Here is a 24,543-nt window from a genome sequence, read left to right as displayed (position 1 = left end):
CAACATCCACGAGTACATCAGGAAGATGCCCACAACCGACCGAGGGCTCAGTGAATACCTCAGACAACAGAAACTCAAGAAAGAGGAGGAAGGAGAGGAGCCATCATGGAAGGACAGGCCCCTGCACGGTATGTACCACCGGCAGATAGAGGTGGCTGACATCCAGAAGTCCTACCAGTGGCTGGACAAAGCTGGACTGAAAGACAGCACAGAGGCACTAATCATGGCAGCACAAGAACAAGCTCTGAGCACAAGATCCATAGAGGCTGGGGTCTATCACACCAGGCAAGACCCCAGGTGCAGGCTGTGTAAAGATGCCCCAGAGACAATCCAGCACAAAACAGCAGGGTGCAAGATGCTAGCAGGAACATCTGTGCCGAGTATGGCCTGGAAGTCCTGAGGTCAAAATCAGACATGCACCCTAGGGTGGTGGAGAATGACTGTGTCTGTGGGGTATATCTTGCTGTGGTCTGCTGGGGGGAAGGAGGGGGGGCATCTGAGCTGGTAACACCGACAGACTGAACAAACTGATGAGGAAGGCGGGCTCTTTGATTGGCTGCAAACCGGACACTTCTGTTGCTGAACAAGCTGTTATCCATCATGGATCATGCTGACACCCTCTGCACCACTTACTGGACAGGCAGCTGTGTCCAGTGTGTTCGTGGGGTAACTGCCTCATCTCACAGAATGAACAACTCCACCCAGCATGACATCCTGGTTCCTGCTGTGGGAGTGAGTTGCTCCAAAGTTTCCTGGAGTAAGTTTTAGTGGTGGAAACTCGAAGAGAGAAAACAGGCACCCAAAATAAAGAGATCTGACTCAGACCGTCCAATTTACCTGGTAACTGAGACACAAAGTCAGAAAAGAATCATATGTACCAAACAATCACACAACTGCTTGAGAAAAGCATGATCACAGAGTCCATTCATGCTCAAAATGATCTCATCCTCATCTAAAATATCTCATATTTTGGCTTTGTGACTCACACACAGCTCCAACAAGCCTGTGATCCACTTAGTTTTTTTTAATAACAGAGCTTCAGAAGTCTTCCGGCGTGTCCCCAGACTAACCTGAGATGGACAGGACACACTCGCTCCAAATGTACTTATCCACAGAGAAATGACAAAAAGAGCGCAGAGTGACGCCACAGACGCCTCGAAGAGCTTCCAGATGCTACAAACTGCCTCATCATCACTGTGTGAACACAGCAGTGGATTTTTCACCGGCTCTTCTCCACAGAGGGCTGGTGTGCGTCACTAAGATGATGAGGGAGATGTTCCACTCACACACAGTCACATTTTTACTGTGACACACACACACCTCCTTCCATCAGTGTTAACAGCAGCTGATGGATGTTACAGCAGAGGTTGGGAGGAGTTTAATGAGGCCGAGGTGGACAGCTGCTGAGAGATCCACACGGTCAGGTAAACCTGCTGCCTGCGCTCCTCAAGGCCAGTTCAGATGATTAGGTGTTTGGACCGGACACGTCGATAACGATCATTACATCTCCATCTGTTCATGCAGGGAAATTCCAGTGCTAATAAAGTTTTCCACTAATTTTCCCTCCTAACGAGTCCGCGTGTCTGCTCTATGATTTCTGACATCGGCTGTCAGACACTACAGACACGGCTCAGCATAATTGGATGGAAATATGTGCACTGAGAGATTTACAGGTGGGTCTCAGCATGTATGGATTCCTGAACTGTCCTGTGTAAAGATCAAACCGAGTACTAAAGCTGCCAGAGACACAGGATTAGCTCTTTCTGGAAGTACTTCTGATAAAAACATATGAACTCTGAAAGCTGGTGCTAAATTCATGCAGCTCTGAACAATATTTCATACAAATAAATACTGATAATTAGACGTGCTTTCAGAATATTTACCGATTCTAACTTCACTGTAGATGTTATGTAAACATAAATGGTTGTTTCTCTCTGTTAGCACTGCAATACACTGGTGACCTATCCCAGGTGTACTCGACCTGGGCGCCCACTTCCGATTACAAGGTGACAGCACGGGTTGGCTGGCTGGAACCGGTCTCTACTCACAGACAGACCGGCAAAGGTTTGCTGATAACTGCAAACATATTTCGACCTATCAGAGTCCGTCTGCACCGACGACTGTGACTCGTCTGCGCTGCAGTTCTCAGCTCGTTGCATTCTCATTATAAAAGCAAAGTTGCTGAGCTCCTTTGTCATTCTGCAGTTGATTCTCCTCTTTCAGAGCTGCTTTAATTCTTGATGTTGCAGATTCAACAAGGAAGCATTCCTCAGAGATTTTGGTCCGTGATGACGTCACACAGTCACTGATAATGAAAATCTCTCATAAAATCACATCTTAAAGGCGCTCTACTGCAGCGGTCACCAACCTTTTTTGCCGGTTTATGTCCAACAATGTTTTCACGGACCGACCTTTAAGGTGAGATTATTATAAGATTTATTCATAACACACGGGAAAAGACCCAGGGAAACTGAGTTAACGATAAAAACCCTGAAAAACTAAAATTTCACACCCGAGCCTCAACTCGGTACCAAACAACTCACGGACCAGTACCGGTCTTTGGCCCAGGGGTTGGGGACCGCTGCTCTACTGGACTGAGATCTGTGCCTGTGGAAGTAATGTGGGTACAGGGAACTCATCGTTATGTTCTATGCACAAGATAGTCTGCGGCGCGGTGTGTTATCCATCAGAAGGAGGAGGAGGGATGCACATGGTCAGCAACAACACTCGGGTAGGCTGTGGAGTTCTGAGCGCCCCGGTGTGTACCAGGAAGATATCCCCACACCATCACACCAGCAGCAGCCTGACCTGTTGACGAGGGGCAGGATGGAGCCAAGCTTTCATGCTGTTTAAACCAAACTCTGCTCCTACTATCTGAAGCTCGCACGCAACGTGTTTCCATTATGGGATCGTGTGAACTGTTTCCTGTTTCCTGTTCTTAGCCGACAGCAGCGGTCTCAGTGTGGTCTTCTGCTGCTGTAGTCCATCTGCTTTGAGGTTGCTGCCATGTGATTGGCTGTTTAATGTACCAAATAAAGTAAAGCTGTCGACGAAGAATTAAAATGAATCAGCGTAAACACAAAAGAGGACGATCTTTAGCTCGTGTGATGATCAGAGTATCGATCAAAGGTTTTGGCAGACTTCTCAAACTGTCGTACTGCACAGTACTGCTAGATGGTAACATCACACATGCAGCACCCACATGATGCATCAGGTCACATCAGCTAACTGTGACACAGAAAGCGACCGCGCTCTGACAGGCAGCACGCGCCAGCCTGGCAACCAGCAAACACCATAGCGAGACCCTGCAGCAGCGCGCCAGACACTGAGAGGAAGTGGCAGATCGTACCGCCGCGTTCACGTATCATAACACGCCATCGTCATGTGATTCAACCTGGCAGCTGTTGGAGTCAGACGCCTCTGTGCAAATTACAGGTCACCTGCTGGTGATGGGATGAATAATTAACCAGCCTGTGATGGGTTTCATATCAGAGGCGGCGCTGATGACGCTCAGCCCGTACCACCCTATCAGGTCAGCATGAATCACAGCTGAGCCCAGAAACGCCCGCCACATAGAAACAACAGCTTCACAGACTCGCCCCCGAACAGCCCACGCTGCTCGTAAATCTCCCGTTGGTGCTGTCAGGACACACAAAGTGCGACCTGTGGCCTGCTGCAGGAGAATCGGCGGATCTGAATTAATAGCAGCACATCAATAAAGTTTATTTGTCTGTTAAAGCTTTAAAGGTCTCCTTCCAGCAGGAAGCACTGACATGAAGAGTCGCTCCAGCTCCAACCAAGCGATTCACACAATAACACCTTAAATAATGTCTTCATACGGGAAAGAAGTCTTTCATTTGCACATAGAAAGCTCACGAGTCCTTCAGCAGTTTAAACAGCAGATGAACCTTTATGGACCAAACAACCAACACCCTCATATGTTTGGAAGACACTCGAGGTTAAAGGGCAAATTTACAACTAAAAGTCACCATGCTCACTGTCCTTGTTGCAGGAAGTGCAGAATGGTGAGATTGGCTTTACTCTGACAGAGAACCAATCACGAACATGGTGTTGGTCAAAATGCTGAAGTAGAAGCTCAAAAATGAGACTTTACTGACCACCTTTTACATTTGTAACATGCTTCATAGCTGTCTGTCCATTTTAAAGCAGATGCCACATTTTAGGTTTAAGTGCCATTATTTTTCCATCCAATCAAATGTGTATCCTGATCTCTTCCTATGCTGAAACAGGAGGCATCCTATCCTATCAAATCACCTCAAATGTTTTAAACACCATGGATCTCATTCTGTTCAGTCAATACTCGTGCTCGTGATCGGGGTAAGTAAATAATTCATTAGCTTTGGTGCTACGATGCTCCACCCGATCTTCTCTTCTCATGAACAACATAAACTTCTTGACTCTAGGTGGCGACTTAATGTGGACTTTTCCAGCTTTTCAATTTTGGCCATCTGGATCTTGGTGTTCAGAAACCAGACATGAAATTCTAATTTTAATAACAGGAGGAGGCTCATTCACACCGATATCTCTGTTATCATCAGTAGTGGTATACCATGGTCCTTTAACAGGAGTAAATTAAGAAACACAAGCACATTATAAGCTCTCATCGAGGAGTCCTGCAGCAATTTTCCAAAAGATAAGAAAGCCATAATAAATTCCCATCATGTTGGGGGAGGAACTTTCAAAATTCAGCATTGCCCTACCTGCAGAAAACTCATCTTCAAAGAAATAATAAAATAATTATTAACCATAAACAAACCTCTTAAGATTACTTTAATTAACAGGGGCTGAAAGTTGAACCAAAATAAATCTAAAATCAAATAAACCCTCGTTTGGATCCCCCCACTACAGGGGGATCTGGGAAGGTCCAACTGGTCTCCCTTCTTAAAGATGGGAACCACCATCCCAGATCTCCACGCAATGTTGTAGCGGCGTGTCAACCAAGACAGCCGACAACATCCAGAGCCTTTAGGGACCCAGGGTGAATCATTCACTCCAGGGACCAAGCAGCTGTTTAACTGCCTCAATGTTGGTTCTGTTGGCTTCATCAGGTGGTGGCCTCTAGATCGCACTGGAGTGGGTAGCAGTTGAGTGTGAAGCGGCATGAATGAGAATTAGCACCTCCAAGTCTGAGGCCTGGTTCTCAACTGCAAATGGGTGGAGTGCCCACTCTGGGTGGAGGAGTTTAGGCATCTCTGGGTCTTGTGGGGAGCGAGAAATCGACAGATGGATTGGTGAAGTGGCTGCAACGATACGTAAGCTGTGCCGGGCTGTTGTGCTGACGAGAGCTGAGAGTGAAAGCAAAGTTGTTGATTTAGCGGTTGATCTATGTCCCCACCCTCACCTGTGCTCAACTCAGCTCTGACCGAAAGAACGAGATTATTGTGGCGAATCCACTTAGCCAAAAAATGGATCGGACACGAATTGTAGAAACGAGTCTTTATATAAGGCTTCAAAAAGGGGAATGTACAACAAATAAACTGCTCGACATCAGAGCAACATATAATGGCTTCCCGAAACTTTCCTTGCTAGCTAAAACCTGAGTAACTTTCATCTACCACAAAGGATTCTGGGAAACGCAGTTTTCTAATGAAATACCTTTTAAATGCTCAATTTTAGCAGAAAATTAAATCTATAATTAACAGCTCTCACTAAACATGTGGCTAACACTTAAATCACTTACAAAATAACCAAAATGCTGTTATCAAACAAAAATCTGCGATAAAGTTACAACAGAGATTGAATTGGCGCAAATCAGCTTCCTCTGAAGGGTAGCTGGGCTCTCCTTAGAGACGGGGTGAGGAGTGGTACTCCAATAATCACACAACTGGCATAGTAACTCCAACTTTAATGGTCGCCTTCTTTTGTACAACCACAGAAAAAACGGACCCTCCAAACTTCTCCACCCCCTTTCCCGCCTGCGCGTAGCCATGCCCCACCCCCACTGGACACTTGCGCAGTAGGACACATACATCTTAACAAGGAGTTCAATCATTTGGGAGAGACTCAGAGTAGAGATGCTACAGAGGAGCCAGCTCTGGTGGTGGTTTGGGCATGTCGAGTTAGGAGGTGGTCCTGGGGTTGGCACAGGACACACTTGACAGATTATGTCTCTCGGCTGACCTGGTAACGCCTCGGTGTTGCTGTGGATAAGCTGGCGGAGGTGACTGGGAAGAGGCAAGTCTGGGCTGCTCTGCTTAGGCTGCTGCACCTGAGCCCAGGTGAGCAGTAAAAAAATTAAATAAACAACAGATAAATTGGTGTAATACGAGCACATTTTGGGGCGTAATTTTAGCTCTCTTTGGTCAAACCTTCTCTAAAATACTGTGATGTGCAAAGACAAAGCAAAAACATGAAGAAATATAAAAATGAGACATAAAATCTTATCATTACTGGGACCATGAGACATCTTTATGTGCATTTTTATTGGGAAAAAAAGGGGGGGGGGGCTGTTTACCTATTTACCATTGGCTCTGCTGCTTTTCCGAGTATCAGAGGAAGGACAGAAAAAAATAGCCCAGTGGAGCAGTGTTGGTGTTTAATTGCATTGCTTGTCTCATTCTTCAGCTAATGTGGAGGCTTAATGGACTCTGCTGGCCTCGGCTTCAGAGCAGATGACAGCTCGTCAAGGTGATTGACAGGCGTGGGGGCGGAAATTTGACCGAGTCCATTTGAAGGAGAACTAAGAATAGGCCAACTGTCTCAAGACATAAACTTTAAAGATAATTCAGCAGTGAATCATCAAGAGGAGGAAACTGCTCCAACTGTTTGTGCACTGACTCAGTGTAACTGCAGTTTTTATTGAAAGACTTCATGGCATAAGAAAAAAAATTAAAGGTGTAATTAATAACAGCATGGCAGCGGTTTTTATCGTGTGACAAAGCTTATAAGAAAGGCCCATTTCTAATCAGACCCAACCCACAGTTGGTGAAAACACAATAAAAAGCAGCTAAGAGTAAATAATAATGAACCCACGTAAGACTGAAGCCCAGCTGTGGTTTAAACCAAACCAGCTCAATCTAACAGGCGGTTTTAATGCTTTTAATGCCTTTGCTGCCTAAACCACACGGTTTGAACCACATATCTTTGTTGGGCAAACCTGACCAAGAAATTTTGTTGCTTAAACTGCATCAGAAGCGAATATGTTGGCCTCTAGCAGTCCTTCAAACTTCTTATGTCTGTCAGTTCTTAATTGTAAGCCTGTAGGGTATAAAAGTGCTGTAGAAGAGCTAGTCCATTTACACTGCATGAGACAGCTCCAAACAAGGCTGGTCAATCCCAAGAAGATTTGCTTCACGAGGTAGTAGACTTTCCATAGTATGGTTACTATGGGCTGTCAAAACCAGTCCAAGTCGGTGTCATGTCCCTATGTCGATGAAAATAAACTCAGCCAAAGGTTTCATGATTTGAGAGTTTGCCAAAGTTTCTTTTCTTTGAATTTACAGGTTAAAAATAAAGACAGTGATGCTAATGGCCACAGAGAATGTCTGGGGACACGATGCTCTCGGTAATAAATAAAAGGCCGTCTAACGTTCAGACGGTGATGTTTAGGAAGTTGCTGTATTAGAGCCAGTAGCCGGGGCTGCTCTGTTCCCCTGCTGTGTCTCATTAACTGAACTGTGGAGCTCATTTCCTCACGAGAACGCTGCGTAACAGGGCTGAGAACAGCTCCCACTTCCTCCTGAAGGATATCCAGGAAAAAGAGCATGACTCAGTCTCTCTCACACACACACACACACACACACACACACACACACACACACACACACACACACACACACACACACACACACACACACACACACACACACACAGTGCACTCATACAAGAATATATAAATAGCAATCTGCAGCCTAACTTTCACGTGTTCTTTACATTGGTTCAGTGGTGCAATTTCAAGACTTAATGTAGCATCAGGACAATTCGATCTGATTTAAATAGCAGATTTGTGTCCATAATGCACCAAAAGGTTTCCTCCAACCCGTCAGTCCCACAGCTGAAGCTTGGACCAAAGCGGGTCATCAACAGAACGGCTGAAAAAGGAAAGAATCGAGCTGCTGCAGAGCTCAGAGAGCCGTGCATGAATAAATGCTGCAAATCTCAATGACATGAAGCAACCCTGTGAGGGAGACTGGGTTTTACTGCACTACGTAACGTGATGGCTGCTTGGGCTGGGAGTACCTGAGGTGTAAAGAACCACGAGCACTAAGAGGAAGTTTAAACTCCAACCTGACATTTTACGTATCACAGGCTCGGATTTATAAATGATCCAACTGACTCGTACATCTTTCCACATTTTAATTTTGCAGAGCTGTTCGAGACTCGTAAGCCTCCACTGTTTATCTGATGTGTGTACATGCTCGAGTCGACTGGCATCACACGAGTTTCTGGTAAGCCTTTGCTGTGATCCCATCTGCGTGTTGGGTCCTTGCTGTACACGACTAGTTTCAGTTTGAGGCAAGAAAGAGAAAAAAAAGCTCGACACTGCTCTCAGCACTCTGACATGTTAGTTTCATGGTGTGCTGCACCAAAATCCTTTTCTCTAATGCGTTCAGCCTCCTGGTAAATGCAGCACAACACATGATGCCAACAATTCTGCTCCCATTATCAGCGGGAGCCGCTTTATAGTCAATGCAATAAAGTGATGCATCTTGTAGACAAACACTTTAATCTAAAGAAAAAGAAAAGAAAAGAAAATGTTGAACATTGAGGCTCGAAATGTAAAAGAGAGGAGGTGAACGATGGGAAGTAAAGGTCCAGCAGGCCGTGAAACAGCCTCACATACCAGCCACATACCTGAATGACGCAGTTTAAAAAGTTAAACAGTGTACAAAGTGTTGGTGAGTAGTGTGTCTACCCATGAATCATAATGTGAGACGGTTAATGGGAGAGGAAACCCTGCAACAGACTGGCGACCTGTCCAGGGCGCAAGCTGATAGGCTCCAGCCCCCACGACCCTGAATTAAGGAAGTAGAAGAAGATGGATGGATGGAGAAAAAGAAGAAAGAACAAATTTCTCCAGAAATCAATCAATCAATCAAAGTTCTGGTTTTTCTCTGGTTTGACTTTGCTAGGCTGACAAGAATCCAGAAGAAATTTACAACCTGGGAACTAGAAACACACTGGTGGAATGACGCAGCCTTCAGCCGGTGTGCACATGGCTGGATAAATGCGTAAAAGCTGAAGGATGCTTGAAAAACTTTAAAAAAAGGGTTGATCCTGTGATCTGATGTATAAAAAAGCTGAAATGCTGCTCAGTTTGAATCTGTGTGTAAGGAGCTTGTTAAGAAACACATCTGCACACTTTTCTTTCCAAGCTCCTTAGACTTCGATCACCTGGATGATTCTCCTTTAAATCGCTGCTGATGAAAGCTACGGCTCACAAGCTTAGTGGAAGAGTCTGCAGCATCCGAGTATCAGGCAGCGAGAGTGCTCGTAGTCCACATTCACAGGGTCGTGCACCATGAGTTTGTCCCCGAGTGTCAGAACTCCCGTGTTCCCGTCACTTCCTGAGGTGTCTTAACCACGAACTGCACGAACCGTGGCGCCCGCCGTTTTAACACCAACGCAACACTCATGCCAGAAGGGTTTTTTCTTGTTATCCGCTTGGTTCATTTTCTCACAGTTTCAGGGCATCGTTTTTTCCGGTTGTGATAACTTCTTTGAATAGCAAGCCTGGCTGTTCAAACACAGCTGAGGCACGCAGCTGTGTGACCACAGGCCATCGTCAAACGAGTGGTCAAACAGAGGGTGCAACTGGCCTCCACAAATGGTGTCAGATAAAGTGTGTCTGACAATAAGCTGGTGAATATATGAACGTATCGCTTCACGTCCACTACGTAAAGCAATTTCATGCATTAAAAAATATATCCTGGAAACTCAGAGGCTGAAGATTGAGCTGATGTAAGGCAGGTGGCTGATGAGAGCGAATATTCAATGAAGACGGTGGAGAGAAATACTGAGGCCAAAAAGTCTGGAGAAAACAAAACAGGAAGAGATCCTGGAATGGTGGAAAATACTCCATGAAGAAAAGATTTAGAGCCGACAAAGTCAGGAAAACTCTGAAATGGGTGAGGATTTTTATAAAGACTTTCAGAGTTTCAGGAAGTAACGGAGGGCAGAGAGGAGCAAACTGGATGAAACCAAACAGACAAAGGAGGAGCAGCCGGCTCTGGACTTTATGCTTTTCTGGGAGACAAAGAGTTCTGATGACAACTGACAAAAATCAGTTTTAATGTATAAACACTTTGATTCTTCATCTGAAGCCCGAGGTTGATGAATCAACAATGTCACAGACATCCACAGTTATCCCCTCTCCTGTCCATCAAACACCCGCCACAGCGACAGGATGGACCTGATCTTTTGTGAGTCAGTCTGAAAGTGTCATCGCAGAGACGTTGGTGTCTTCTGGGACTGACAGAGGAGCAAAAACGCGTACACTACAGAGATGATGTTCTTGACAGCAAAAGAAATGATGACAGCAAAAGGCAACAAAAAACAAAGAAAGAAACAAAAAAAGCAACATTTTACAACTTCAACCTAAAGCGCTCCATCTATGCAAGATAGCATGGGTGCTGTGTAGGAGTAAAGTCAGTTTCAGTCCACTTCTGTCAGGCCACATGGTCTTCTCCGGCCATCACCTCCAGCATGATGGCGCCTGTGTTTGGCTTTGCCGCTGTCGGGTGTAGCCGTTTTCGCTCTATTGTTGTGTTTTTTCTCTCTACTCTGCTGTTTTTTAACTGTTTTAATGATGTTCTGGCTGCATTGGTCTACGACCGTCTGACGCTATTATCCATCCGTTCGTCAATGACGGCCAAAGATGTTTTTTCCTCTTCCTTTTGTGGGACTTTCCATTCTCCACACTTTTTCCCGCATTCCTCTGGTACCTTCCACCCTCTGCCTGTGACTGAATCTTCGGCCAGCGCTTTCAGCGTTCCCCGTAGACTACGGAGAAGAAGAGGAAAGAGATCAGGCAGCCAGGTGAAGTTTAGGCTCCTTTGGCGGCGGGGGCTGATTAGAAAGCGATGTTGGGCGTTTTCTGTTGCCTATGCACATGACAGCTATATGGAGAGGAACCCGTCTCCCAAGGCCCCACTTGGATAGAGGGGGCCTGGCTCTCCGAGGTCGTGTTATCTCAGAAGGGTTCATCCAAACTCTTCTGCTGACTGGTTTTTTATCCCCTCGGTGAGTGGAATATATGAACATGAAGGCTCTGATCTCGGGAATTTACGCCCTTTAGCTCGAGAAACTCGAGCTTCTACCAACAACAATGTTTTCACCCCGCTGTCTATGGCGCTCTTTAATGCCCGATCTTTGGCGAATAAATCGTTTGTGCTTAACGATTTTATTGTTTCTAAAAATCTGGACTTCCTGTTTTTGACTGAGACCTGGCAACGGGGTTCGGATTATTCGTCTACTATTGAAATGTGCCCAAACGGCTTCTCTGTCATTAGCCAGCCTCGAGGATCTGGTCGTGGAGGAGGCCTCGCGGTGGCATATCGGAGCCGTTTAGACTGCCATCCAGTGAAAGTTGGACACTTTCTGTCTTTTGAGCTGCAGCTCATCAAAATCGGAAAGAAGGATCCTTTTCACTGTGCACTGGTTTATCGCCCTCCTGGCCCAAACAGCTCGTTCTTAGCTGAGTTTAGTGATTTTCTGTCCTCTACTATGAGATTGTCTAAATTGCTTCTTGTGGGAGATTTTAATATACATGTCGATGATGAGTCCGAACCCTTTGCTAGGGGTTTTACCAGCATTATGAATTCATTTTATCCAACATGTATCTGGCCCCACACACAACAAAGGCCATACACTGGACCTTGTCTTTTCTTTGGGTCTGAATATTGATTTTATTTGTTCTAAGGACATTTTTATCTCTGACCATTATTGTGTCTTTTTTAATATGTCTTTTTGCGAGCCTATGTCTCCTGTTCATCGGACAGTCATTTCCCGTGCTATAAACCCCTCCACAGCACAGAAGTTCTCTGATGCTTTTAATTTAACATTATCCCCACAAAACGATGTTGATTTTTCTATAGATCTATTCAATTATCATTGTCTTTCGATCTTAGATGAAATCTGTCCGATTAAAATGAGACCTGTGCTTGTTTCTAAGTCTGTACCCTGGTTAAATGACAACATTCGTCTTATAAAACGAAATTGTCGTAAAGCCGAGCGGTTATGGAGGAAAACGCACTTAAATGTTCATCTCCTCTATTTAAAGGATCTTTTAGCCTCCTTTAACAATGCTATTAGAGTTGCGAGGGCTGCTTACTTTTCTCAGTTGGTTGCAAAGAGCAGAGGTAATCCTAAAGTTTTATTTGATACTATTACTAATATTATTACTCCTGCTCCACCTGCCGCCATTATCTCCTCTGTTGAAGATTGTGAAACTTTTCTTGATTTCTTTTTAGAAAAAAATTAGCAACATAAGGAAAAACTTGTCTTTTTCAGCGTCTGCGCTGTCTGTTCCCACGCCAGCTCGGCCTGTTGTTTTAGAAGGTTTTTCACCTGTTTCACTACCAGAGTTGGAAAAATAGTTAGTGCAACAAAATTATCCTCTTGCTCTCTTGATGTGTTACCTGCATCACTATTCAAAAATGTCTTTTACTCTACTGGTCCTTGCATTCTTACTATAATTAACACCTCTTTGGCTTCAGGCATAGTCCCTGCTTATTTTAAAACTGCTGTTATTCATCCTTTGTTAAAAAAGCCTATGCTGGACCCATCTCTCCCTAGCAATTATAGACCAATTTCAAAAATTCCGGTAATCGCTAAGATTTTAGAGAAGATCGTGGCTAAGCAGCTTACAGCAGTCTTAGATAATTATAGTATTTTCGACAAATTTCAGTCGGGCTTTCGTAAAGTCCATTCCACCGAAACAGCCCTTCTTAGAGTTTCTAATGATATTCTGTTACAAAGTGATGCAGGTAATTGTTCTGTTCTCTTAATGTTGGATCTTACGGCGGCCTTTGATACTGTTGACCATTTTATTTTACTTAACAGGTTGAAATACTGGGTCGGTGTCTCTGGGACTGCATTGAAATGGTTCTCCTCGTATCTCTCTGACCGATTTTCCTCTGTGGCAGTTTCTAAGTATAGATCATCTTCTGCATCTCTGTCTTTTGGTGTGCCACAAGGCTCTGTGCTGGGGCCATTACTGTTTTTAGTTTATTTACTCCCTCTTCAGCACATTTTGAGCCCTTTTGAGGATATTTGTTACCATTGTTATGCGGACGATATCCAACTCTATATATCTTTTAAGCCGGAGGAGGTTTCTAAGCTGCGGCTTTTAAATGTGTGCTTGGAAACCATTAAAGGCTGGATGGCTGAAAACTTCCTCCAACTAAATGAAAATAAAACCGAAGTCCTCTTATGTGCCCCAGATAGACATAGACCCAGTATAATAAATGCTCTTGGTCCTCTTTCAGCGTTTGTAAAACCATCTGTCAGGAACTTAGGGATTATCCTTGATCCTGCTCTTACGTTAGATAGTCATGTTAAATCTCTTGTTCGGTCCTGCTTTTATCATTTAAGAAATATCTCTAAATTGAGCTCTATAATATCCTATACCGAACTCGAGATTGTTATTCATGCTTTTATTTCATCACGACTGGACTATTGTAATTTCCTGTTTACTTGTTTAAACAAAGGTTCCTTGGAGCGTCTGCAGATCGTTCAGAATGCTGCAGCAAGACTTTTGACGAAAGTTTCTAAATATTCACATATAACACCGTTGCTCATGCAGTTACATTGGCTTCCTGTCGAATTTAGAGTCCATTTTAAGATTTTGGTTTTAACTTTTAAGGCTCTTCAACAACAAGCACCACCATATATTATTGAACTTTTGCAGCCCTATGCCCCTAGTAGGTCTCTGAGGTCGAGTAGTCAGGGCCTACTTGTCATTCAGTATACGAGACTGAAAACTAGGGGTGATAGAGCTTGTGCTACTGTGGCCGCTCGACTTTGGAACTCCCTTCCTCAGGACCTACGATCCGTTGATTCATTGATTACTTTTAAAAAACAGCTAAAAACTTATCTTTTTAAAATTGCTTTTTGTTAACTTTGTTTGTTTTTTGTCTTTTAATCTGTTATATCTGTAAAGCACTTTGTGATGTCTATCTAGAAATGTGCTATATAAATAAAATTTTACTTACTTTACTTACTTACAAAAGCTGCACCAGGAGGAGGAGCAGGTGTTTTCTATCAACAGTAGTGATGATTGGAGACTCTGCTTGTTCAGGATGTTTAAAAATGTGAAGGAAACTCTAACGTGAGAACGAGATGTTCAGGATAAAGTGTTAGAAGCCTTTCAAGTTTTCTATAAATAGCAAAAAAAACCAAAGATTCATTCATCACATGATTCTGATTCTACTTTTTTCCTCCTTTTAATTTTTCTATTCTTGTATTTAGTTTTCTGTAGACCCAGAGGCAAGATGTCTCACTGAAGTCCAGGGTTCATGCCCCTAACAACTACACATGAGGCAAACCGGGGGAAGATTCAAGCATCAGTGGAATTAACGAGCAAGTCTAATGTCTTAAATTTCAGCCTGTCTTTGGTTCACACAGGTGTTACTTTCAGTATTGATTGGCTGTTAGCTTCTCTTCACTGGCTCCCTATGAAATCAAGAATCCTTTTCACACAGTATTCAATGATCATACCTAAATGACCTTGTAGTACCATATCACCCTATTAGAGCACTTCGCTCTCGCTCTGCAGGCCTACTTGTTGTTCCTAGAGTATTTAAAAGTAGAATGGGAGGCAGAGCCTTCAGTTTTCAGGCCCCTCTTCTGTGGAACCAGCTTCCAGTTTGGATTCAGGAGACAGACACTATCTCTACTTTCAAGATTAGGCTTCAAATCCCCCCAAAAGTTGATTCTGCTCACCTGGACGTAGCATTTTGGCAAAGGATTGCAATTTACTGCTGTCTAACTCATAAACTCAGATTTCCAGCAGGTTGCAATCAATCTGAGTCAGTCTGTGGAACTCGATCCAGTTATTGGCAACTGGTTGTATTCCAGTATGGTATGGTTATGTTGCTATCTAACAGCAATGTTGCTGAGCATCTATATCATATTTCAGTTAAATCCGATTCTGCAGCTACGACATGATGATTTGTGGAGGAAGTTCTGAGTTTGAGTTTCAAAGCTACAATCTATGATGTTCTGGCTTGATTCTGAATTTTTACTGTGCCTTTCTGATGTAGACAATAATAGATTTTCCACAGATGGCAACAGACTTGCAATTTTTGGTGAACAATATCCATTAATTGTTGTACTATCACAAACAGACTGTATGTTATTGCCATCTTGCATCGTGTTTGTTCTTTGTGGTCTCTCCATGCTCCTCCTTCCTCTCTTTCCCCCCAAACTCCAGTCGAGGTTCCTTATTTCGCGTCCTTCTGCCCTTGCTTGAGCCGGACCCAGTTCTTCCTCATGTTGGAGTGTCTCAAATATTACATAAAGCACCTTGCAAAACTTTTATCATCAATATGAAATTCACAACTTTTTAGTTTGAGGTGATTTATGTTGAAATATAGAAAACCGTTCCTGTGGAGGTAAATATATGTGCAAAAACATCACAGAATTAGAAGAAAGTCTTTGACTGCAAACATAAATAATTTAATTTATGGCTTAAATGTCTCTCTGTATTATTTCACTTTTAATCATCACAAAAAGCAGGAAAAAGTCATGTTTTAAGGGGCGTAGTCGTGTGCTGATTTATACCACTCATAAGAGCTTTTCAGACACTTTTCCATGTTTTCTGTGAGTTATTGCGACACATTCAGTTGTTGTAAATGTCACTCAGTAACCCCTGACTCATTAAGTTGGGCTGAATCTGACGAACGCTGGCACATTCGTTTATTTCGCTTGTTTTCATTATTCAGTTGGAGGCGACGAAAAGAGATGAGAATGAAGCGGTTATGAAATTAATGGCAAGTTCGCGTCTGCCTACATTTTTCATTAAACTAGGAGTTATCAGGGAAAAGTCGGTGAAAACTGCAAAAACAATTAAAATTTCCACCTCCTGTGATTCCCCACAGCTGTTTTTAATTTCTGAGAAATGAATGCAACTCTGATGTTATGGCAGGAACACATGAAGCACGCGACACACATTTTAAACCTTTTTTCTTAAAGTGTGGTCTTACAGTTTCAGCTGTGTTAGCAGGTGATGGAAAAGTTAGTTCCTCCAACACCAAGGTGATCAGATCAGGATCGCCGACCTCTCTTTGTGATGGTTTGTCTGTTATCTGCTTCTGTTTCCATTTTCCTTGGTCTTTACTCGTCCTTTGTGTGGTTAAACACACATTCTTGGATTTTATTTATTCTTTTGCCTCCTGTGTTCTCCAACTTTGATTTACTTCCTGTTTTATTTTGAAGGACCAACCCTCATGTTGTTGTCTTTCCTTTTACTTCCACTTTCTTAAGAGCTTATCCAAGCCTATCCCAGCTCTCATAAGACAAGAGGTGAGGCACGCTATGGGCCAGCCTCACACCGTACACTTGTGAGGGTGCTTCTTCCTTCTGTCTTCCTTCTCTCACCCCAACCAATCACAGCAGATGGCCCCGCCCCTCCCTGAGCCTGGTTCTGCCGGAGGTTTCTTCCTGTTAAAAGGGAGTTTTTCCTTCCCACTGTCGCCAAAGTGCTTGCTCATAGGGGGTCATATGATTGTTGGGTTTTTCTCTGTATGTATTATTGTAGGATCTACCTCACAATATAAAGCACCTTGAGGCGACTGCTGTTGTGATTTGGCGCTGTGTAAATAAACTGAATTGAATTGAACTACTTCTACTAACACTGAGAATAACTAAAATAATACTGAGAGGAAGGAGGAGGAGGAGGGAAAGAGAGAAAAGAAATGAATGAATGAAAATGAAAATATGAACAGAAATAAAAGACGGGTCCTCTGGGGGTGGCACACTGGGGGGTACATGGTGTTTCGGAGAAGGGGAGGTGCCATCATTGGCTGGTCAGAAGGATTTTGTTCTTTTTTTGATAATTATTCTTTTATCTTTCATGGTGTTTTTGTTACCTTTATCTGGACCATTTAGAGACACTTCACTTGGACACTACGGAGGAAGCCTGTTTATTACTGGTTAGTGGACTGTTTTCTATCTATCAGTGACCTAGTCTACCTTAGGTATCAACCCTGTGACTCCCATGTGGATCTTCCCAGTTTTAGGTTATGCCCTGTGTTTGTTATCTGGGCCTCCTGCCATCTCCGGCGGTTACCTTGCAGGAGCATGCTCTGTATCTTTAAGCTTTGTGTGGGCCTCGCCACAGCTGGACATCCCAGCGTCCACTCCTGCTCCTCCCCAAAGAAGTTCACTCTCAGCAGCTTTGTCCGTGGGCTAACAGATGGGTGTCTGGCAGTAAAGATACGGCTTCTGCTCCTTCACTGCATGCTGTTTTTCCACTGAGTTAAAGTGATTAGCAAAAAGATGTTTCACTCTCTGATTAAATACCTTTTTTAATTAGACTATTTTGTAAACAAGAGCCGATCGAAATACGGGATACTGTCTCAGTGTGTGTGACAGAAGGATAAGACATTAAAATGTTATGCAGTCCCACATAAAGAGAGACACACCTAAAGGTGACAGTTATTCAAATAGAGGAACGTTACTGTTACGTCCGTTTAATTACAACGCGTAGACCACCTGCAGATAATCAGAGTCTGAGAGTCTCAGACTGGCAGGAAGGACGTGTCCCGTCATCATAAAGACTAAAAATATGGTGACAACAAAAGTCTGTTTCTAAATGTAGTGAAGAGTTTGTGCTCACGTGAGAACACGCTAGTGATTTATTTTCACCATGAGGTGATGCCAGCTGCTCTGATTAGAAGTTCGTCTGGTGAAGCGAATGTCTCGACTGCAGCACGATGCGGCGACACGTTCGCTCCCTCGCAGCACAGATCTGATGTGAAACGCTGTAGCTGCTGCTGTAATTGCGACGCCTCGGTTGGATTTTCAGCAAAGAAAAAAGAAGCTTCTTCCTACCTGATGAAGTCTCCCTCCAGGCCAATGACCCGTTTGATGATCTTCTGCTTTGGATTCCTCGGGGACCTGAGGGAGCAATAAATATAAATACATTAAAGGCAATAAGCATAAAACCCAAACAGGAAAACAGCCACATTAAAATCTTACAAGCGTGTTGTAGTAAACTGTGGAAACAGCTCTGTTCAGATCAAGTCTGAGGCTGCAGCATCTTTTTACCTGACGTCATCATACAGTGGGGCAAAAAAGTATTTAGTCAGCCACCGATTGTGCAAGTTCCCCCACTTAAAATGATGACAGAGGTCAGTAATTTGCACCAGAGGTACACTTCAACTGTGAGAGACAGAATGTGAAAAAAAAATCCATGAATCCACATGGTAGGATTTGTACTGAATTTATTGGTAAATCAGGGTGGAAAATAAGTATTTGGTCAATAACAAAAATACAACTCAATACTTTGTAACATAACCTTTGTTGGCAATAACAGAGGTCAAACGTTTACTATAGGTCTTTACCAGGTTTGCACACACAGTAGCTGGTATTTTGGCCCATTCCTCCATGCAGATCTTCTCGAGAGCAGTGATGTTTTGGGGCTGTCGCCGAGCAACACGGACTTTCAACTCCCGCCACAGATTTTCTATGGGGTTGAGGTCTGGAGACTGGCTAGGCCACTCCAGGACTTTCAAATGCTTCTTACGGAGCCACTCCTTTGTTGCCCGGGCGGTGTGTTTTGGATCATTGTCATGTTGGAAGACCCAGCCTCGTTTCATCTTCAAAGTTCTCACTGATGGAAGGAGGTTTTGGCTCAAAATCTCACGATACATGGCCCCATTCATTCTGTCCTTAACACGGATCAGTCGTCCTGTCCCCTTGGCAGAAAAACAGCCCCATAGCATGATGTTTCCACCCCCATGCTTCACAGTAGGTATGGTGTTCTTGGGATGCAACTCAGTATTCTTCTTCCTCCAAACACGATGAGTTGAGTTTCTACCAAAAAGTTCTACTTTGGTTTCATCTGACCACATGACATTCTCCCAATCCTCTGCTGTATCATCCATGTGCTCTCTGGCAAACTTCAGACGGGCCTGGACATGCACTGGCTTCAGCAGCGGAACACGTCTGGCACTGCGGGATTTGATTCCCTGCCGTTGTAGTGTGTTACTGATGGTGACCTTTGTTACTTTGGTCCCAGCTCTCTGCAGGTCATTCACCAGGTCCCCCCGTGTGGTTCTGGGATCTTTGCTCACCGTTCTCATGATCATTTTGACCCCACGGGATGAGATCTTGCGTGGAGCCCCAGATCGAGGGAGATTATCAGTGGTCTTGTATGTCTTCCATTTTCTGATGATTGCTCCCACAGTTGATTTTTTCACACCAAGCTGCTTGCCTATTGTAGATTCACTCTTCCCAGTCTGGTGCAGGTCTACAATACTTTTCCTGGTGTCCTTCGAAAGCTCTTTGGTCTTGGCCATGGCGGAGTTTGGAGTCTGACTGTTTGGGGCTGTGGACAGGTGTCTTTTATACAGATGATGAGTTCAAACAGGTGCCATTCATACAGGTAACGAGTGGGGGACAGAAAAGCTTCTTACAGAAGACGTTACAGGTCTGTGAGAGCCAGAGATTTTCCTTGTTTGAGGTGACCAAATACTTATTTTCCACCCTAATTTACGAAGAAATTATTTACAAATCCTCCCATGTGAATTCATGGATGTTTTTTTCACATTCTGTCTCTCACAGTTGAAGTGTACCTCTGGTGCAAATTACTGACCTCTGTCATCATTTTAGGTGGGGGAACTTGCACAATCGGTGGCTGACTAAATACTTTTTTGCCCCACCGTATATGTTATTTTATGATTTGTTCAAAAAGTGCACGCGGGTGTGACTAAAGATCTGAGTTGCAAATCTGTCAAAATTTAAGTAAATCTGGAAAACCAGGAAAGCTATCACCCCAGGGCTTGAAATGATGCCACTTTGTGAGACATGCCACCTGTCTCAACTTTACACAAAGTGTCTAAAATCCCATCCTGGTTGAGCTGGAGGAGGTGCCTGGGGGCGAAGGATGGATGCAATCCGAGTTAATGATAAAAACAATAATAAAATAACGCTAGAAACCGATAAAAACCCTGAAAACCAAAAATTTCACACCTGAGCCTCAACTCTCGCGGCCCGGTACCAAACGACTCACAGACTGGTACCGGTCCGAGGCCCGGGGGTTGGGGACCGCTGATTTAGGTTATGGCAGGTGAGTAATTAAACACACGTGTCTTTGTTTGATGTTTTAAAAAGCATTTGATCAAGAACGTATTTAGAGACTTCTGGTACAAAGTCACCAACATGAAACAGAAAAATAAGCCGCAGAGGTGGTGATGTTAATTCTGTCGGGAAACAGAGGACACATTCAGTCTCTGAAGAGGAGGCACCTTCCCAGTGCCCACATCCATGGTGTTAAACCAGAATCATGCACAAAACCTCAGAATCTCAATTTCACCAACTTATTTTGACGTGGCAGCAAACATGCTAACATTTTGGACATGTATGGAGGTCGTATCATTTCTATGAAGCAATATGTCAAATGATTGGTTTAGCAGGATCCACTCCCCAATCTCATCGATTTATCATAAAAATTCTCTATTTTACCATATCATAAGAACTTGTTCACAAAAACATTTTAAGCTAAAAGACCAGACTCAGACCAGCAGGTGTCATTGTGCTGAGGTCCAATACATCTCTCTGAGAAAGCAGCTTAGATGGATCACAGATACAGTCGGCGGAAATGAGCTTCCTCCAAAGAGTGGCTGGCCTCTTCTGTAGAGATGGTTAGAAATTCAGTTATTTGGGAGGAGCTTGGATGGGTGGATGGGTGGATGGATGGATGATGGGAGGGAGGATGGATGGATGGATGGGAGGATGGATGGATGGATGGATGATGGGAGGGAGGATGGATGGGAGGATGGATGGATGGGAGGATGGATGGATGGATGATGGGAGGATGGATGGATGGGAGGATGGATTAATGGATGGATGGATGATGGGAGGATGGATGGATGATGGGAGGATGGATGGGAGGATGGATGGATGGATGGGAGGATGGATGGATGGATGGATGGATGGATGATGGGAGGGAGGATGGATGGATGGGAGGATGGATGGATGGATGGATGGATGGATGATGGGAGGATGGATGGATGGGAGGATGGATGGATGGATGGATGATGGGAGGATGGATGGATGGGAGGATGGATGGATGGGTGGATGGATGGATGGATGGATGGATGGATGGGAGGATGGATGGATGGATGGGAGGATGGATGGGTGGATGGATGGATGGGAGGATGGATGGATGGATGGATGGATGGATGGATGGATGGATGGATGGGTGGATGGATGGGAGGATGGATGGATGGGAGGATGGATGGATGGATGGATGGATGGATGGATGGATGGATGGATGGGAGGATGGATGGATGGATGGATGGATGGATGGATGGATGGATGGATGGGAGGATGGATGGATGGATGGATGGATGGATGGATGGATGGATGGATGGATGGGAGGATGGGAGGATGGATGGATGGATGGATGGATGGATGGATGGGTGGATGGATGGGAGGATGGATGGATGGATGGGAGGATGGGAGGATGGATGGATGGATGGATGGATGGGAGGATGGGAGGATGGATGGATGGATGGATGGATGGATGGGTGGATGGATGGATGGGAGGATGGGATCAGTACTCAGAATGAGAAGCCCGGTTGTTATTCTGAGCAGAGCTTTCTCAGAGTCAGATCGTGGCTGCACTGAATGAATACTTCTGAGTGAATCATGTATGGAGCTCTAAAACATTTTGTAGAAAGTAGATGATAAAAATAGGACTAGGAAACTAGTCTGTCTGATTCAAAGTGATCACACCACCAGAAGATCAATACATCAACCACTGACCACTGAGAGAGAAACAGCTTCTTTTACAGATAAAAATTTACTAAATAAAAAGACCCAGTTTAACAGCAGGAGTAGCCAGAAATACAGTTAGGTCTCTGAACCACTTCTTTGAGGGGAAACAAGAGCAAATGTGGAGGTAAATAGGTGACGACATGCAGAGCGTGGTCAGAGCATGGCTCGCAGCGGCAGGTTAACGTCCACACGCCTGTGCAGAGCGTGGTCACACATCGCTCTGTGGTTATAGGCCAGTCTACTGCATAGTTTACTTTATACATCAAACTACTGCTGCTGCTACAGCTTCCCCTCACAGAGGCGGTGCCGTCATCCAGTCCGATCTTTTGTGATGGTCATCACGACTTTGCAAGTAACCTCTGCCTGACCCCCCCAACAAAAGAAGTGGCAGTGTTGAAAAGCAGGAAACATTAATCTCATGTTCATGTTCCATCTCCAGCTCCGATTGAACGTGAACTGTGGGGGCAACAGAGTTCATCCAGAGGTGGGCTGACACCGATGACACAGGTTATTTTATCTTATGTTGAAACAATATTCCCAGATCCTTGCTTTAAAAATAAAATTTTATTTTATTTTTGAACCAATATGAAGAACTCTAACCTCCTGTTGCTAAGTAAAAATGTCTATTTCCTGACGGCATGGCGACTGGTTGCTGGATAAACCAGTTGCTGCATAGAAAACCTCGTTGTGCTGGCTTTGGTTTCTAGCAGATTGCTGTGGTTACCAGTACTTTGCATTGAAGACTTGTCTGAACACAAATTACTTGCCAAGTAGATGTGAAGCCAAAGAGTGCGATGCAAACTGGGAATGGAATAAAAGTTGTGCCTTTCTGCTGAAACCAGCTCACTAAAAGCACAGCTTTTACTCTTTGCAACCAATCTCACGTAGCAAAAGCAAGAAACTTTCTGCAACCACTCACCAACTAGTTTTGCCCTGGTAACTGGTGGTTACTATGGCATCACTGACTGGTCTTTAGGCCTGCATGGCTGGTGATTAGCAATTGATTTCACAGCAACTGCCAGCAACCACCCAGCAACTGGTCTGGGAACGCTCATTTTCCCCAAAGACTGGTGGTCTCAGGTGGTTACCAACTGGTAGCCAACCAGTTTCTTAACCAAGCTTAACCAAGCGTGTTGATGGTCAACAAGTCCTGCACAGCCTCAGCTAAGACACAGACAGTAGTTCACAGACAGTGCTGATAAACACCAGGCAGAGCTCAGTGACTGTACAGCAGCACAGAGATACAGCGGTGACCCCTGACCCCGCTGAACATTTATGGCGACTCGTGAAAACACAGAAAGCCGAACACTCCTGAGAAGATAAGCAGCTCTCTGAATCACTGCGAGACCCTGCTGGGATAAGTCGGGTTATCAGGCTTGAATAATCTCTGCTGTTTTTTCTCTTTTGTCTCTTTTATGTGATGAAGCTCTGACAGGAATCGATCTCTGATTCACTGCCTTACTCAACCAGCTGCAACACTACAAACCAAACTACCCAAACTCAGCTATTACTCTGGCTCGTTACAGCTGTAGAGACGAATCAGATCACACTGGATTCAAACACGCTGCACATTTCAGCTTTCCTTTAATCAACAGCATCTAACGTGGAAGAATGAGTGATTCTTTATCTGATCATCAAAAAACAACAAACTAAAAGCTAAATTTTTTTTATTAATCGCTCATCATGGAGCTGACATCAAACAGGAAATCGAGCCACAGATGCTGAAGTTTGCTGTTCGGACCACCGACTCATCAGGACACACCGCTGCCCATTTATGTTCCACCAACAGTCCCAAAGCAGTGAGGCGGGGCAAACCCTCAGGACAGCAGCGCTGAATGAACACGATTATTGTAATGTATGAAAGATCTCTTTCCTCTGATTTAAGTCTTATTAACAGCGTCTCCTGGATTGTGTGTTTATCTTCAGCTAAACTGAGGCAGTGAACATGTGGCGGTGATGAACAGCGTGCAGGCAGCAGTTCACCGCACTTTCATTTTACCTTAGAGGACAAAGGCGCCTCCCACTAACCTGTTCACACACAGACTGTAACTAAAGATGGACACAGCCACTGTGATGTCACATGTTGGTTACAGAAGCACGAGCTTGAAGCCCAAACGTCATCTTTGTGTTTTGAAGCGAGCGGTGGATCTGACAAAACCAAAACTTCGTCTTTTTTTAGCTCTAATATTGAAAATAATAAAATAATCATGTTGTATTCAGTAACTGAGACCATAAACTCATGAGCTGTGTTAACTGAGGTCAGAGATCAAAACAGCAGTAGGCTCATTTTCCTCTACACTTCTATACAACATGCCGTCCTCCTGAAACACACGAGTCGCCCCCTGCTGGTCACTAGAAAGCCTGTCTGTTTAAGACACTTTCATTAGCTTCACCTTGCAGACCCAGAAGCTGTGTCCATGTCCTTTTTAGAGGTCCAGTCTCTATTTGCACGCAGACGTGAATGAATGTTACAGACTGTATTTATTTTTCAAGAAAAGTCCCCCACAAGCATCTGAGAAATGGAGTTTCCAAAAAATGATAAATCTCATACAAAGTCTTAGAGCAAACGTTTGTAGC

At 44.2% G+C, this 24,543-nt stretch overlaps 1 protein-coding gene across 4 annotated transcripts in view; it reads right to left on the bottom strand.

Moving 5' to 3' along the window:
* immp2l (inner mitochondrial membrane peptidase subunit 2) overlaps positions 1 to 24,543 on the bottom strand; it is a 218,561-nt gene that overhangs the window by 19,336 nt on the left and 174,682 nt on the right. For all 4 annotated transcript variants that reach the window (XM_026172424.1, XM_026172421.1, XM_026172423.1 and 1 more), the window contains exon 4: positions 18,016 to 18,081. In XM_026172424.1, the coding sequence (XP_026028209.1) occupies positions 18,016 to 18,081 (66 nt within the window). The remainder of the gene's footprint in view (positions 1 to 18,015; positions 18,082 to 24,543) is intronic.

Source organism: Astatotilapia calliptera, chromosome 7 (assembly GCF_900246225.1).
Source record: "Astatotilapia calliptera chromosome 7, fAstCal1.2, whole genome shotgun sequence".
Classification (NCBI taxonomy): Eukaryota; Metazoa; Chordata; class Actinopteri; order Cichliformes; family Cichlidae; genus Astatotilapia; species Astatotilapia calliptera.
Note: the sequence above shows the minus strand (reverse complement) of the source record. Positions and strands in the feature narration are given on the sequence as shown.